The 17,597-nt window shown below is 32.4% G+C and overlaps 1 protein-coding gene across 1 annotated transcript; it reads right to left on the minus strand.

The window, feature by feature from the left end:
- Positions 1-12,029: 12,029 nt before the first annotated feature.
- Positions 12,030-14,219, minus strand: LOC124918298 (probable terpene synthase 2). The gene is made up of 7 exons (XM_047458491.1): positions 14,106-14,219; positions 13,713-14,001; positions 13,227-13,632; positions 12,926-13,144; positions 12,718-12,856; positions 12,398-12,649; positions 12,030-12,323 (listed from the first exon to the last, which is right to left on the minus strand). Exons 1-7 carry the CDS (start codon positions 14,217-14,219, stop codon positions 12,030-12,032), a joined length of 1,713 nt encoding a protein of 570 aa, XP_047314447.1.
- Positions 14,220-17,597: the final 3,378 nt, after the last annotated feature.

Here is a 17,597-nt window from a genome sequence, read left to right on the forward strand (position 1 = left end):
GATGTTGTGTAATTAAAATTTTCAAATAATTTTACTTGACATTTTTACAATAATGAAGATGTATATATATACAGATTGTTTTTAATGAAATTTGATTTTCAAATACTTGTTTATTTATGTATTAAATAAATAAATTAATTGAAAGAAACATGAAGCGCATAAATAATCGCTTCAAATACTATTTTTTATTTTATAAATTATGATGAAATTTTAATGTATGGAGTCGAATTGGAGCGAATAATTCTTCGCTTCAATTACTTGTTTTAATTTTTACAATATTATATGACAACTTTTCATTTAGAGTAATCGAATTGGAGCGAAGAATTCTTCGCTTCATGTTATTTTAAACCTGGCGTTCATGTAAAATCCCCACCTCACCCATGAGAAGCCGGGTTACTTCACATGTAATTACACTTACTCTAACATGTAAATACCAAATTTTACAAAAATATAATACTTGTTTATTTATGTATTAAATAAATAAATTAATTGAAAGAAACATGAAGCGCATAAATAATCGTTTAAAATACTATTTTTTATTTTATAAATTTTGATGAAATTTTAATGTAAGGAGTCGAGTTGGAGCGAATAATTCTTCGCTTCAATTACTTGTTTTTATTTTTACAATTTTATATGAAAACTTTTAATTTAGAGTAATCGAATTGGAGCGAATAAATGAGAAGACGGGTTACTTCACATGTAATTACACTTACTCTAACATGTAAATACCAAATTTTACAAAAATATTAATTTATTGAAAGAAACATGAAGCGAATAAATATTCGCTTCAAATACTTGTTTTTATTGTAGCGAATAATTATTCGCTTAAATTTTACGTTTTTATTTTTAAATTTATAATGAAAATTATAATTAAGAGGAGTCGACTAAGAGCGAATAATTATTCGCTTCATTTGCATGTTTTTATTTTTAGAAGGAAATTAGTGTTGTCATTCATTTGGTATTACATAAAACATCCCATGCATACATTCTACCTTGTTCATGGTTTCAAATCAAATATACATACAAATACATATCAGATTTCACATGAAACTGGAATTCGATAGTTGAGATGACAAAAGAACAGTGAACGGAGTATTTGCGTCCATGCTGAAACTTTCGTCCCATTGTTGAGGAGTTGAGAACTAAGAAGTTGTCGTTGGCATTGCATTTGATGGCTGGAACGGTATATCAATTTAAAAGTATGTTAATAAATGAAGAGTAATAACCCAATTATTAGTAAAGAAGTTAAGTCAGCAAATTCATACCGGATTCTGTGATTCGCTTGTTATTCTTGTTGATTTTCTTTTTCTTGAGTTCTTCTCTAGTCCACCTTTCCTTCTGTTACCAGACTTTGTTGGCTTCTTAGTTTTGATTCATTTCGCTTGAACATGGGCACCCTCGGCAAAACATGATACACCAGTTGGTGAAGTTTGCATATTTATACTCTCTTGTAATTTTTTATCCACAAACTTACATTGGCTAAGCATAATTTCTTTGACATGCCTATACGTGTCATCTCTTTCCGCTGCCTTTGTAAATAAATGCATGGACAGGCCACACAAATCTCTGTATCTTATGTTATGAAGCTCACTCGGATCAACATTATTATTGTCCACGATTGGATCAGTTCCAAATAATCCATTTTTTGTTGTTCTTGTCCACCTCTTCAATATCAACGCGGGAGGAATCTTCAACACGTCAATCGTAGTGAAAATCTTTAGGATGTGAGCACACAAAATCCCGCCAAATTCAAATTTACAGAAGCTACACTCGATATTCTTATCATCATTCTTATGAACTGTAACTGTATGAGAGCATCTCCTAGTGTGGGGGGTTACCTTATATTTTTCGTGTGTGTCGACATCCTCTAATATTTCTACACCACAATCATGCGACATAAACCATTGTTGTTCAAAGCACTTAAATACCTCTGGAGTGTAAACTTTTCAGGCATCCTTTAAGATCAAAACTGGATAGTTCAGACTTGGTTGGCTGGTAATTGATTTGAAATCAACCTTCAACACATCATATCTTCTTTCATCGATTAGTCTTTCTTAAGTGTTTGAAAAATTCTAAAAACTTGTGTTTGTAGGAGCAGTATCTTTTCAAGACACTGTTCATACTCTCACTTCTCTGTGTTATCGTCATATCAGCACAAAACATTTGTCGTCCACAGACTAATGTCCACTTTTTCCTAATGCAAAACATACGTTTTAACCAGTCGTTGTTTTCAAGCCCGTAGTTTGTCAACATTTGATTCCAAGCTTCAACAAACTCTATCTCTTCTTCAAAATCATATATACATGAAGAAAAATCCTTCGAAAATTCTCTGAAATTATGGAACACGGAGCTTAGATGTATGGCTGCATTTTGAAATATGTGCCAAATAAATAGACGATGATTTGTTTCGGGCCATGTAGATGCAAAGGCCTTAGCCATGGCTGCGTCTTGATCTGTAAGAATGGTTATTGGTTTTTTCCCACGCATAGCTTTGGTGAAAGTATCAAACAACCATTCAAAAGTCATTGCAGTTTCATCGTATAATAGAGTTGCACCAAAAATAATAGATTGTTTGTGATGATTCACACCTACAAAAAGCGCAACTGAACGACCTTCCTTATTCTTCTTGTAGGTCGTGTCAAAACTGACAACGTCTCCGAATAATCAGACCGCATGTTGGAATCACACCAAAAAATATTCGTTATCAAATCGTCCGCATCAAGTTGAAAAACATTATAAAAACTTGGATCATTTGATTGTTTTTTCTGCAAATACTCTAATACACCCCTGTATCCCCAAAATTACAGTCTCTGGTTCTTTTCGTTCGCAAGTAATTTTTGTAATCCTCAGGAAGAAAACCAAGATTCTCCCTTCCACCGATTTGTTTAGACATTAGAGCATGGGATGCCTTAGGAGGAATTCCCACGTTAGTGGCAATGTCGATATTTAAGCCTACAACTGCAGAAATATTCCTATGACATCTATACAGGTGAGTTTTCTTTGGACTTGCAAGAGGATGACAATGCTCACTAATAAAATTTACCACTTGGAACTTTTCATTCTCTGCCCTCTTTATCCTCAATTTCGCTTCACAACCGAACCTCATCAAAGAACATCTACGTCTCACATAGACATCCCGTTTGTCTTTTACTCGTTCATCCTGTGCACTACAACAAAAAACTCTATCTAGTATTTTACCATCGTTGTCAACATGTTTTGAACTGCGCCTTATATTAAATTCTATTAGTTTAGCGTATGCTAAATAGAATACGTAGCCTTCTTATTCACTCTCAAATTCCCTACCTAAATGTGGAATTAAGTTGGCTTCGATGTCCTCCAAAGGTTGGCCATTTTCATCGAAATTCAATTGACGACGACAACTAGCAGATTCGCTGTTAAATTTTAGAACACGTAGAAAATAAATCTTCATCTCACTAAAACTTATAGATGATTGTACAATGAAGGAAATATAAGCGAAGAGCGCTTCACTTCACTATTATTCACATTTATTCAATAAGAGAAGAGAGCTTCGCTTTACAAGCTATTATCAATAATCCTATAAGTGAAGAGCTCTTCGCTTAAATATGAACGAAAACAATTAGAGAAGTTAACAAAATACCTTAAATCATTCATATCATTCTCGTTCATGTGTATTCCTTCCTGATAATCAACAAGAACAGAACATTTCATGTCGAGTATTCAAAAAACATAAAAAACGTTGTGAATAAAAGTAGAGAAGGAAAATGACATTCAAAAACGTACCATTTTAATTTAGGAAAATGGATTGATATTATAATGAACTCTCCGGAGAAGGAAAGGTCGATGGTAGACAATGGAGTATCACTCCGGCGAAGAAATGGTCGACTGCTTCTCAGACAGGTGAGAGAGAAAATAATACAAATCTAGCAGCATGGCTGCATGGCAGCATTTAATGAAAAGGTAGTGTTAGGTGGCGGTGAGGTGACTTGATAAAAAAATATTTGATTTTAATAATTAAATGAATAACATTATTATGAATTAATATTAATCAATCAAGCGCTTCATCAGAAAGCGAAGATTGCTTCACAATATTATTTTGACAATTGAAAAACATATATAAATTTATCACATTAGGGGCGCTTATTACATAGATTGCTATGTATTAATAAATTAATACAAATTTATACTTTAAGTTATACATTATTTCATGTTTAAAGATTTCGTTTATGATAATGTTGCTGTTTAAAAAAAATACAATTCTAAGAACAAAAAAGCGAAATCTGAAATCAAAAATAACATTAACAAATTCAAGAATGCCAAATATTCAAATATTCAGTAACAAATTCAACCAACACATGTCTATGTAAACAAAGGCTGCAAATCACAAACTACAATGGATTCAAGCAAGCTTGTGTGAGGAACACCAAATACATCCAAATATGTCGTCAAAGGATTCACTGCCTCAAATACCCAAACAAGTTCATTAATATCGTGCCGAGACTCGTCATATACAACTATAGTTTTGTCGTCCTCGGGCTCAACAAATAGATTATCCATTTCTTTAGTCATACCTCCTCCAGCAATTACAAACCCCATCAGATCCTATTTGTAAGCCGAGATGAATTCCCCTGCAAATATAAAGGTGTAACTGTCGAACAGTTTCGGCAGCTGAAATAAAATACAAAACAATTTCAGTTATCATGGAGAATTGAAGATATGGAGGAGGAGGAGGAATCAGAAAAAACTTACATTGTTCAAATACCGCATTCTGCTAGCTCTTGGACCGCCCACAGTCCCATGATTATCTCGCTGCACCTCGTACGGTTCCTCGTCGACGTAACATTTTGATCTCAATGATGATTTAATCTCTGTACAAAAGCAATTGGTATTTTTAGTTTCATGTATGTGAAAATGAATATTGCGTTAACAGTTAAGAGTTAAGATTAATAGAGTCTCACAATCAATGGTAAGGACCCAACTCCCGTTCAATATTGCCTTCAATACATTGATAGTTCGACCACATCCACCATTAGCATCGGTGGATGCTATGACGTGGGTTAAATCGTCTCGCCACCTCATTGTCACCGTGGCACCACATGTGTTAGCATATTGTTGTATCAAGTGCTGTGTAAGAACAATAATAAATATTTCAGATAAACATGATGTAAACTTACACAATATGGAAAAAAAGGGATATACGTCAAGAATAGTAATATATCTTCACTTGTTAATTGATTTGGGCATAAAATTCAGTCTTTGCCAAAGTTTTGGACGGATGCATTGTCGGTTGCCTGCACATGCATGAAAAAAAACAGTTTTTGTTAGTATTTACTAGGGTTTCGTGGAAATAATATACAAAACCCTAACACTATGTACGTTTTCCTAAATACGATGGATTTTCATTGAACGAGACATTTTGAGAGTAGGGTTTCCTAAAGATTAACGAGACAACGACATCCCATAACATAATCTAGGGTTTAGTGGTTTCATAATCCTAAATATGAAAAGTTTACTATTTAGGAGTACGTACCATTGTGGAGACGTGAAGATGTGGCTTCTGATCTGGTTGACGGGGAGCCGGATGTGAATCGCCGTGAAAGGAGGCAGGCTTGAAGAGAGAGAGATTAATCAGGCGGAAATGATTATAAAATAATCATATTAGGGTGTATATATATTCATGAAACCTGGGCGAACAAGTCTTCTCTCGAAAAGCGACTATTCATTCCATTTCACATGACACCTGGACCAGGGGCGAATAAGTATTCTCTCGAAAAGCGACTATTCATTCCATTTTACATGGAACCTGGTCTAGGCGAACAAATCTTCTCTCACAAAGCGTCTATTCATTCCATTGAATTTGGGCGAAGGGGTATTCGCTATAAAAATGAATTAATTGAAGCGAATAAGTCTTCGCTTTCAATCGTCTCCTCGTAAATAAAAATTTAATAAAAAAATTAAAAAAAAGAATGAAGTAATTTGAGCGAAGATTTCTTCGTTGCATGTCATTTTTAATTTATTGAATTAATATTTAATAAATAGAAAATATTAAATTTATGTTAATTTTGGTCTTTACATACAAGGGTAAGTGTATTTCCATGACAGACAAGCGGTCTTCTCATGGGTGGGTTGGGGGGTTTACATGAAGGTCAGGTTAAAATTAATTGAAGCGAATAAGTCTTCGCTTTAAATCGTCTCCTCGTAAAAAAAATTTAATTAAAATATAAAAAATAAGAGTGAAGTAATTAAAACGAAGATTTCTTCGCTGCATGTCATTTTAATAAATTGAATTAATATTTAATAAACCGAAATATAAAATTCAATGTAATTTTGGTCTTTACATACATGAGTAAGTGTATTTCCATGACAGACAAGCGGTCTTCTCATGGGTGAGTTGGAGGGTTTACATGCAGGTCAGTTTAAAAATAATTGAAGCGAATAAGTCTTCGCTTCCGAGCGTCTCCTCGTAAATAAAAATTTAATAAAAAAATTAAATAAAAAGAATGAAGTAATTTAAGCGAAGATTTCTTCGCTGCATGTCATTTTTAATAAATTGAATTAATATTTAATAAATGGAAATATTAAATTCATGTTAATTTTAGTCTTTACATACAAGGGTAAGTGTATTTCCATGACAGGCAAACGGTCTTCTCATGGGTGGGTTGGGGGGTTTACATGAAGGTCGGGGCTCCTGGGCGGGGAAATCTTCGCTCCTTTCGCTTTTCACCCTTCACTCTCGCATGGCGCCCGGAGAGAAGTGATCTTCGCTGGAGCATATGAATAATATATTAATTCCGTACGTTAACTGGCCCTTCCGTTAACGGCGTCTGGGGTGAACCCGGAATGAAACCCGGATTCCGGATTCTCCCTCCTCCCTCTCTTACCCAGATTGATTTATTAATATAATAATAATGCTGCAATTTGATTGGTCCGCAACAGGGGAACACGGGAATCGGTAGCAGAAGATCCGGATTGATGTATAATTAGATGAAAATAAATTACAACCGGTTTCAATTTGGCTACAAAGTTCATAAATTTATCTTTTAAAATTTCACCTAAAATATTAGGAAAAATACTTCTAGAATATGAAAAAATATATTAGAATAGTGCGCATATATATTTTAAAGTTCTTATAGAATATGAAAAAATATTGTTAGACTAACACATTTATATTTTACAATTTTGAGATTGTTTTTAATCCAAATAAAATAAAATAAATACAAATCATTCTTTGCTCAATCCTTAGAAACATATGCACATATTTATGAATTTTTTCATTGAGTATCATCTCACTAATATTTTAAAATTTAATAAAATTATAGAATAAAAATTATAACACTCATCAAATATATAAATAATAAAAATAAATCTGAATAAATACAATAACAATTTTATTATTATTTATTAGAGATTTAATATTAGTTCATCTCATACCCTAAATTGGGAAGAATTCTCTGAAGAGGTGTTATTAGCATATCAAGAAGAGGGACACCAAGATGTGATAATAGAATTTAATTAGTTGAGACAGACAAGAAATTTGAAAGACTATATCTATCAATGACGAGAACTAAGAGCATTGGTTGCAGCTAAATGCTTTCCACAGAATGACGAATACTATGTGAAGTGTTTCATGGGAGGTTTACGACCTGAATTAAAAAAAGTTTTAAAGATGGAAGGACCAGTGACATTAGATCGGACAATAAAGCTGGTTAAGGTGAAGGACGAGTTCCTCGAACCTCTTGGTAAAGAAAAGAAATTGTTCACCAAATTGTCAACTCAGACCCCAAATAAAACACAACCAAAACCTCCATGGAGTAATAACCAACAAGGTACGTTTAAACCAACTATTAATGAAAATACTACTGAAATACCAATTAGAGATCTCATGTTTGCAGAAATGAGAGAAAAACGTGCTAAAGGTATTTGTTTCAAGTTTGACGGAAAATATTCCAAAGATCACGTTTTCCCCAATCCCAATCGTCATCAGTTATTTAATATTAAAGCAATGGAAGACGAGATAGATGACTTGTTTAAAGCTAAAGAGGATTCCAAAACCGAATATATCTATGATGACTGTCTTATGGCTAAAGAGGAGACTAGAGTCGAAGGAGTTAACAACGGGGGTTCGATTTCAATGCACACTCTTAATGGGAGTGCTAATAATGCTACGCTCAAGATTCTTGGGCAGCTCAAGAAAAGGAAAATCACTATATTAATTGATAGTGGCAGTACGCATTCGTTTATTGATGAGGGTACTGCATCTTAGTTGGGTTGTGTTCTAAAGGAAACAATGCCTATGGGGGTGACTATTGCAGGCGGAGGCAGAATATTTAGTCGATTTTTATGCACGTATTTGGCTTGGAAAATGCAAAGTCATGATTTTCTACTAGACTTTCGAATGATCAAGTTGGGAGGTTATTATATGGTTTTGGGAGTTGATTGGATGACTAAATATGGACCAATGAGCCGTGATTTCGAGGAGAGAGTTATGAAAGCTAGGTTGTCAGGTGAGAAGATTCTACTGTATGGTGATAAAGAGGGCAGTTCCTTTTATTTAATAACAGGGGACGACGTAGCTCGTAATGTGAAGAAGGGTGACGATTGTTTTGGGCAGCTATTTTTTATGAATGCTGAGTCTACAACTCTGTTATCAGCCCAAATTTCTGAAATCTGTAAACAGTTTTCGATACAGAAGTCACGTTCGAAAAGGGCAAGGAAGTTCTTAAGGGGAAGGGGATGTTGTGAATCTAATACTCACAACAATGAGGATTCTATTTCCAAAGATGAGGATTCTATTTCCAAAATTGCTGAGAGTTGAAATAGATAGTTATATCTTTTAAGGGCTATTTTATAATTTGTTAAGTCTATAAATAAGGTTAGATTTGTTAAGGAGAGGGTATTGTATTTTTGGTATTCTAATTGCTATACTTTCTCTTTTTAATTACTAGAGTCGTCGCTCCTGGTAACCCTAACCCTAAACTCCCAATTTCTATTCAACCTGTTCTTCTATTCATTCTGTTTCTTTTATCAATCTATTCTTCTAGTCAATGTATTCTTCTACCTATTCTGTTCTTATTCTCTACCTATTCTGTTTTTACTCATTCTGTTTTTCTCTATCTATTCTACGAAATTATTACTGTGGGATTTATATCGTGATTGACAGGAAGGTCACGACACACTATATCACACAAAGAAGACAACCCTCTCTAGCATCCAAACACCACAAAGGAATTTGACTTGTACCTCCCACCAAGAGAGTAGTATCTATTGATATTATTAGGTCAAGTCTAATAAACGAGTTACTAGAGATTGAACCACAATGTTGGGCCAACTAATACCCAACCAGACTGATTTTCACTTTGTTTTATATGAGTTAGTAAAAACCAAAATCTCAAATATATTACCTAGCCAATGAAGATCAAATGGTTAATATTTTCCACCCAATTTGAAAGGAAATTAATGATATTAAGTCACATTATCAAAAAGAAGATCTACATGTCAAGATATCAAACAATAATAATGATCAAGAATATTAGGATATAAAATTTACTGCTTTATATATATCTTATTTCAGTTGATTTTTTAATTCAAATTTTAGATTAGAACTTATAATTCTCAATAAATAAATATATATATATATATATATATATATATATATATATATTCAATAAAATATAAACAGATTGGCAAAGAGCTTGTTACTATTACCCGTGTTCTTAATTCTATATCATATATATATTCTCAATATGGCTATATAAAACTATATCAGCTAATCTTGCAAAATTTGTCCCAGATTTTATGTCAGATCATTATTGCGGAAAAACAGTATTGGGAATCAATCATATTATCAACCAATATGCAGTAAATAGTTTGAGCAAGAAGCCAATAAACATAAACTTTCAAAAACTGCTTTCGTACTCCTGAATTAATTAGATTTGAGCGACAACACTTAAAAGATGAACCCCTTTAGTATACATGGACTTTTTCTCTACAAACAAATTAAGGTAGGACTTTGCTAGACTTAAAATTGTTCACATGTTATTTTATTTTGAATTTAAGATGTGATTGAGGGAGGGGATATCAAAAAAAAAGTTACATTTAATCTTTTGGGACAATTATAGTTCGAACCAGAATAGAGACATGATGCATAACAATTTACCTGCCATGTCCACGATCATTTCTTGTTTGAATTTTGTGGTTGAGTAAATGGAGACTAAGTGGTTAGAAAATTTTATTACCATAACGCTAGAATATCCGCATAGAAAAAACACTATGTTCATGTCAGAATAATTTGTCCAACCAATTATCATATATGGAGTAAAGTCATTTATATAGATTAAAATTCACACTAATTTTAAATGAAAAATGATTGAGAAGAAAATTTGGAATAGAAAATGATAAGTGAATGAATGACATGACACAATTTGATTGACTGAAAAAATAATAAATTTTTTCACTTTATTTTCTCTCATAATAAATTTTCATATGTTTAGCCACGTTCATGTAATTCTCTCTCCCACTTAAACCAATATTTTATAGTTTCCAGTATAAATCTCAGCAATTCTCTAAAAAGAATTTGTAGTACCAAATGTGATTCAAACCTTAGTTTTATTATATGACATGTGAAAACATAACCATGCATTAATCACTTTCAGAAACAAAATAATTATAAAATATATGTTCTATAGAAACATTCCTTTTTTAACGAAACTAAATGTGGATGATAGCAAAATAAGATATTTTCACAAGTTGATTTAATAATGATAGTGAATTTGAGAGAACATGCATTCCTATAAAATAAAAGGTAATTAATTTCTAGCAATCCAAATAATCAAAATTCCAATCCAAAAGAAATATTGGATAAAATTTGTAATTTAAAATGATTTTATTATTTTTTATAATGTGAATGTTTTGTTTACATATTCTCATCAAATTTAACATATGAAGTTAAAAAAAAACATATTGAATATACCTAATATTAAGCTCGTTCGCTATCTATTAGGTTCAATTAATGTGATGGGAGGTTCGACCATTGAACTTGAATTAATAATATATTATATATAATGTATTATATATAATATATAATAAATAGCAAGAGTTTCAAAACTAAACCAGAATAAAGATTGAAAAAACATAAACAAAAGTAAATTATAAATATTCAAAGTTTAGGCGAAAAAATCAGGTAGTCGATGTGTATCAATTTTAGCTCGAATCACATATGGTGAATTCTCATGGCGTTCTTTACAATTTAATTACTCTAAATATTTATTTGGACTATTCTACTTCGGTTAAATCTTTTTTTTTTATTAATGTGCTTGATTCTGTAATCCATTATAAAGATGGAGAATTTGTATTAGGGAGCATCTACGGTGTTAAGAGAAGAGTTTGGTTTAACTCACTACAATATAGTGAATGTGTTTTAAGAGTTCTCGGGTATCTGATTTTATCCTTATATTTTTCATGCTAAATTAAAATTCATATGTGTTTTTGTGTGCTTGATTATATTAATGTTTTTTATTTGGTTTAGTTATCTTGATTATGTCACTATGACATACAAGAACAATATTTCACAATTGTTATTAGGAGGTTTTCCAACTTAACTACAATTACTTCATCCCCAAATGAATTCTATTTTGAAGAGCTTCAACCCACACTCTTGATCACTCGATCTTCCATAACAACACAGGAAAAGTACAATTTCACAAACACACCCTTCAATGGTAAATATTAAAATGATCCCATTATGTTTTACATGAGTTAAGACAAGGTGTTGCATTATTTCATGATATTAGATATTGATGATCTTACTCTGAAATAATAATTTTCGTTAATAAAAAGCATGACAATGAAAAGCAATTTCATATAAACGAAATGAAGATTTCCAAAGAAAGCTTATAGAGAATGATAATAACTTAAATAATATTCATACCAAGTTTATGGAGATTATTTATTGAAATATTGCATAAAGATGGAAAATAAAATGAGAGTTTTGCATCATACATGGAAAGGAAGAATGATAGTTCAATTAGAAGAGATCCGCTCAATTAACGTTGTTACACATCGACCGGATTAACAAGCACATAGGTAAGAATCTCTTTCCCCTTGGATTGTGAATGTGTGTATGCGTCTTCTTTAATATACAATACTTCCATAAATCGTGCAATACCAACTACCCGAGTAAGCAGATTCCTTGGGATTTTAGTTGGTCGAATTAGTTCAGAGTTGATGACTTTCCACGCATCAGATACTTGCCTTTTTAGCTCATATATCGCAATATCTTCAGACACGTTATGTTGATTCATGTAACATTGTACTGATGATACTACATGTTCTCGTTCTTGTTCAAACTGTAATAATATTTTTCGACATTGTGAGTTTAATCTAACATTAATGATTGTATATGATTTGACTCATTTACTACCTTGAATCCAACAGTGTCATCAATAAGTCTCATAACCACAGCAATAGCTTTGAAGATGGGAGGATCTTCAAATGCCCAATCAAAAACCTCTTTAGTTGCTAAAATAGGATCCATTCCAATAAACAAATTGATTGATAGGAATCGAGCAGTAGATGAGATTAGTGTCACATTCATGTATTCTTCAAGTGTGGGGATATAACTTTTATGAAGCCAACATGCCTCTTTCAAGTATATATTCGCCATAACTTTCACCTATAATATGTGTAAAACAATAATTAATAGTTATAGTTTGTAATCTTTAATAACTAAGTAAAGATTACCATTTCTTTGAGATAAGGAACACTATGTTGAATTTTCCGTTGGAAACATTCATTTTCCAACACTTCAAAATAATTATGAAGTGCATTATTATAATATTTTATATATTCCGGTAGTTGATTTAAGTCATTTTTCTCCCACCTGAAAAAAAAAATCATACAAAGTTATTCATTTCTTTTCACAATTTAATATTATATAAATTTAATATACCTATTAATTGCATCAGTGAAGACTACCAATTCTTCCCAAGTACAATAAGCATCATAAATATCATCCAACACTGATGAGAAAGCTATCATCTTAGTAGCCATTTTCCTACTATATGAATATTCAGGCTCAAAGTAAACTGCTAAAGTACAAAAATAGCCTTCCACCAACCTATCTCTTGCGAAAGGACATTTGTTCACAAAATCTAAATTCTTCCACCATCTACAAAATATGCAACATAATAGATTTTATATCATACTCAATGATAAATGATTGAATTTAAAACATATATAGCTCTTCATACATAGTGAGTTCTCCAAGTTCTCTTTGGTACATTCTTTGTAATATGTTGTAATCAAGTTTTGCAAATTCTAGCAATTTGTTATCGTGGGTATTGTAGTTCTCATAGATGGGGAAGTACTTTTTTGCTTCTATCCTTATCATACCCTTATGCAATGATTGATTGAGAGCATTAGTTATTTGTTGGTAAAGGTAGGGATTCCTGTGATCTATGATATCATGATGATCATGTAACAACATAGTCTCAAATATCTTTGTAGTGAAATTCAAGGCTTTCTCCAAAATGTCTTCTCCTGGGAGCCTCAATTGTGTCGCCTCGTGCAGGCTTAACATCCCTTTTATGTCATTTTTTATAGATGTCTTAAACTCGCCGTTGATGTCCAAGAATTTCTTAAACACGTCCACTGTTAAATCAAACAAACAATTATTGGATCAAACAATTCCCAATACATATATAGATGAAGAGAAAATCAATGAAATAAAGACTAACCTGCCGAAACATTATATCCTTGATGTCTAAGTAACCTAAAGAGAAGACCGCAATTCAGAAGATTAACATCCTCATTGTTGTCAAGGTTCATGTGTTGTTTATCAATATAAATGCGTTGGATTATTTGTTCAATCTCATTTTCAAAATGATAACTCACACCGAGACGGTGAATATTATCAATGAAGCTTAACTTTTCCGATAGACTAGTATTGATCAAATGTGGCGATATCAATTTTTCCCTCAATCTTTCTTTCAATTCACTATGAATTTTGTTTGTTAGCTCATTGTCCTGCACAATAAATATAAATGTTATATACAAAATTGAAGGATTCAAAATTTTGTGAATTTCATGTATAACAATGATATATAATGCAGTAATTGTATAGTAGGAACCTTGGAATCAATAGTAGAAGTATATTTAAGAAAAAAGTCTCCCCAAACAGATGCATGAAAGTTGGCTGTTGGACGAGCAATCCCTGTCATCACTTCCGCAACCTTGGTCGACATATTTCTCTCTCGCCAATTCACACAAATTATTATTAGCTAAACAATGGACTGATGCTTTGGTCTTGTTCTCTTCAACATATATCCCACATTGTTGCCTCTTATATAGGCTTCACCATATGTTTTGTTTTAACAAATTTTTCTTTTAATAAGTTATTGTTTTGATATAAAATATTTCAATTTCGACGTTGTCTTATCTCATTCTCTCTTGAAAAATTAACTATGATGGCAAATTACGGAGTATAATATAAATGAATACCTTCAACGTAGTAAGTTAAAAAAAACATTTTCACACAATGAGTGAGATGATGTGATATATTAAAATTTACATAGCTTCAAATATATATTTATTGTTGAAAGATAATTAATATAAGATAAGTAAATTTATATAAATTTTTAATGTGAAAATTATTGAACATATTTTGTATCCCTCAAAGAATTAAAAAGATAACATATACCTAATTTATAATTACTAACCAAATAATATTACATTTTATAATTTGTTGGGATCGGTGCTACTAATAGAGACTAGGGTCTAACTATTGTTAAGAGCTTACGATAAACTTTTCGATAATAATCCTGTGAGAGATTAGTATCTGTTTCTATTTTTCGGAAATCTTCCAAACTCTTAGCGGATTCAAGTGCGAAACTGTTGGTTGGATTTGAAGCTTCAAATGAACGAATGTAAATGACAGAAAGTAAAGAACACAAGGAGTTTGTTTATTAAAGTTCGGAGTAAACCCTCATACGTCACCCCTTCTTCCACAACCGGAGGAATATCCACTAGAAGACTTTAATTTGTATAGAACACACTACACAAACACATTCAGGAACACAGGACTTAATTGACGGCATGTTCTAAACTACTAGCACACACACTGTTTAACAGAACACCATCTGTTCAACTTACAACACATTGTTAATGACTATGAAATAGTCTAGTAACTTCTCTCTGAACTTCACGTAGTGAATTACAAAATACACTTGAGAATAAAATATTTAGAGAGAGTAAGTTGATTAAAAAATCAAGCTGGTAGAAATCTGGTGATTCAATAAGAGAGAGTGAGAGCTTCAACTTCTGTCTTGTGATCCCAACCAACAATTCGTTCATTGTTCTTAGGAAGCTATTTATACTTGAAAAGCACTAACAACCGAATCCTCCTTTTGGACACGTGGCAAGTGTCTATTGGACGGTCGCCTATAGTACGAGATTATAGCAGACTTAAGAATTTGGATTGTGGTCGTACCGAACAGGTAGTACACCGAATATCCTCTCATCTTGTCTTGTATTGGAAATGTATATTTGAGAAATATCCTCTACGTGGCATTCATTCATTTGTTGAACTCTACTGCCAGCTGTTTGGAGATCTCTACTACCAGTTGTTTAGATGTTCATATGCTTTCAGACGTCTATCTACCTTCAGATACCATCTGCTCATCTTTGACGCCATCTAATCATCTTAGACGTTCATTTTCTTATCTTAGACGTCCATCTACTTAGACGCCTCATCTGATCATCTTAGACACCATATGCTTAGACGCCTCATCTGATCATCTTAGACGTCATCTTCTTATACGCCTCATCTGATCATCTTAGACGCCCATCTGCTTAGACGCCTCATCTGATCATTTTAGACTCCCTCTTCTAACTATGCATCCCTTCAGACCTTGTCTGAAGAAGTTAGACCTCGTCTAACAACGCATCCCTTCAGACCGCGTCTAAAGGAGTTAGACCACGTCTAACTACGCATTGACTTTGAGACGTCTGCTCGCGCGCGTTGACTTTGAGCTTTGCCTGAAATAATAAAACTCCCGCATGACAGGCGGGTGTACTTACCACTACACCACATACGATGTTGATAAATATATATATATTTATATATATATTTGATATGACTACCAATAATTGAACTTAGTTTTATCCATTTATTATCAAAAACCATTTCATCAATTATCGAAATGAAGTATGTTAAATTATTTTAAATCAATTAAAAACTTAACCCAACAATTTCTTCTTTTTTGATTATTTAAGCTAAATTATCAAAACTATTTGAGTTCATGATTTAAACACAATTCAACAATTTCTAAAATATTAACTCAACAATTTCTCCCTTTTTGATTATTTAAGCTAAATTATCAAAACCAGTTGAGTTCATGATTTATACACAATTCAACAATTTCTAAAATCTTAACCTAACAATTTCTCCTTTTTTGATTATTTAAGCTAAATTATCAAAAACAATTGAGTTCATAATTTAAACACAATTTAGGCATTATCGTAATCTAATAATTTTACAATATTTCTAAGGTAAGAAACTTAGACTCGGGAAGTGGTTTTGTGAGGATGTCAGCCACTTCAGGGTGTTGCTTGATATATGCTATGTCCGAGCAGCCGACTGTCCAGATTCCATTTGACTCTTCCAAGGTGTTTTCTTGTTTTACGTACATTCAAAGACAATAACAAATCTGGTACCCATTTTTCTTTGGGTACGTGGCTTATTAGTCCCTTGGGAATCCATACTTTGATTATTTTTATAGATTTGTCGTTGTGTGTGTGTATAGAGTATTTGGTAGATTGTTCTCTGCCTGGTAATGATTCCTTAACTTTAAAAGAAGTTTGGTAAAAACTTCTTGACTTTCTGTCAAGTTTTTCTTTGCCATACCAGCTGGTTGCCCTTCTCTCAGGATTCAGCCAGTTTAAAGTTGGCTTTACATAAATCATCTCATCCTTTAAGGTTAAGTCCTCACAGCTTGGATAAGTTCATTTATTAGTTAAACTTCTCTGACAAAGCTTATAGTTTTAAATTTGTCTTCCACTAGGTTTAACTTCTTATATTACTGGTCTGGGATAGCATTGTCAAATCCTAAACCGGATTTGCATTTGCAGGCCTCAGCATACTTATCTGATGTTTAAATGCATCTTCAGACTTCGTCCAGGAACTGACCACATATGTCAAACGTTGGTTTTCAGAAAACAGAGTTTGAACCTTTTCCTTGAGCTTCTCATTCTCAGATGAGAGCTCAGCCATTTTGTTTTCAAAATCTTTTTGTTCACAAATTTGAGATGAATGAGAGTTATCAATTTCATATTTCAATATCATTTCATTACAAGAGTTTGAGAACATATTTTACTCAATGACCATGTCATTAAGTGTAGAAGTTAAGTCATCTCTTATAAATTCTTCAGAGGAGAAGTCAAATAAATCAGAATCTTCTTCTTCTTTTACCATTAAGTAGGTAACAACTTCATCATCACTGTCGCTGGATGATGAGTCATTTGAATCGATGTGGGCCCACTTTGATTTGCTTGTAGTAGCCTTTAGAGCCTTCTATTCCTTCTTGTTTTTCTTCATGAATCTGTCGAATTTCTTCATAAAGTGA

Source organism: Impatiens glandulifera, unplaced genomic scaffold (assembly GCF_907164915.1).
Source record: "Impatiens glandulifera unplaced genomic scaffold, dImpGla2.1, whole genome shotgun sequence".
Taxonomy (NCBI): domain Eukaryota; kingdom Viridiplantae; phylum Streptophyta; class Magnoliopsida; order Ericales; family Balsaminaceae; genus Impatiens; species Impatiens glandulifera.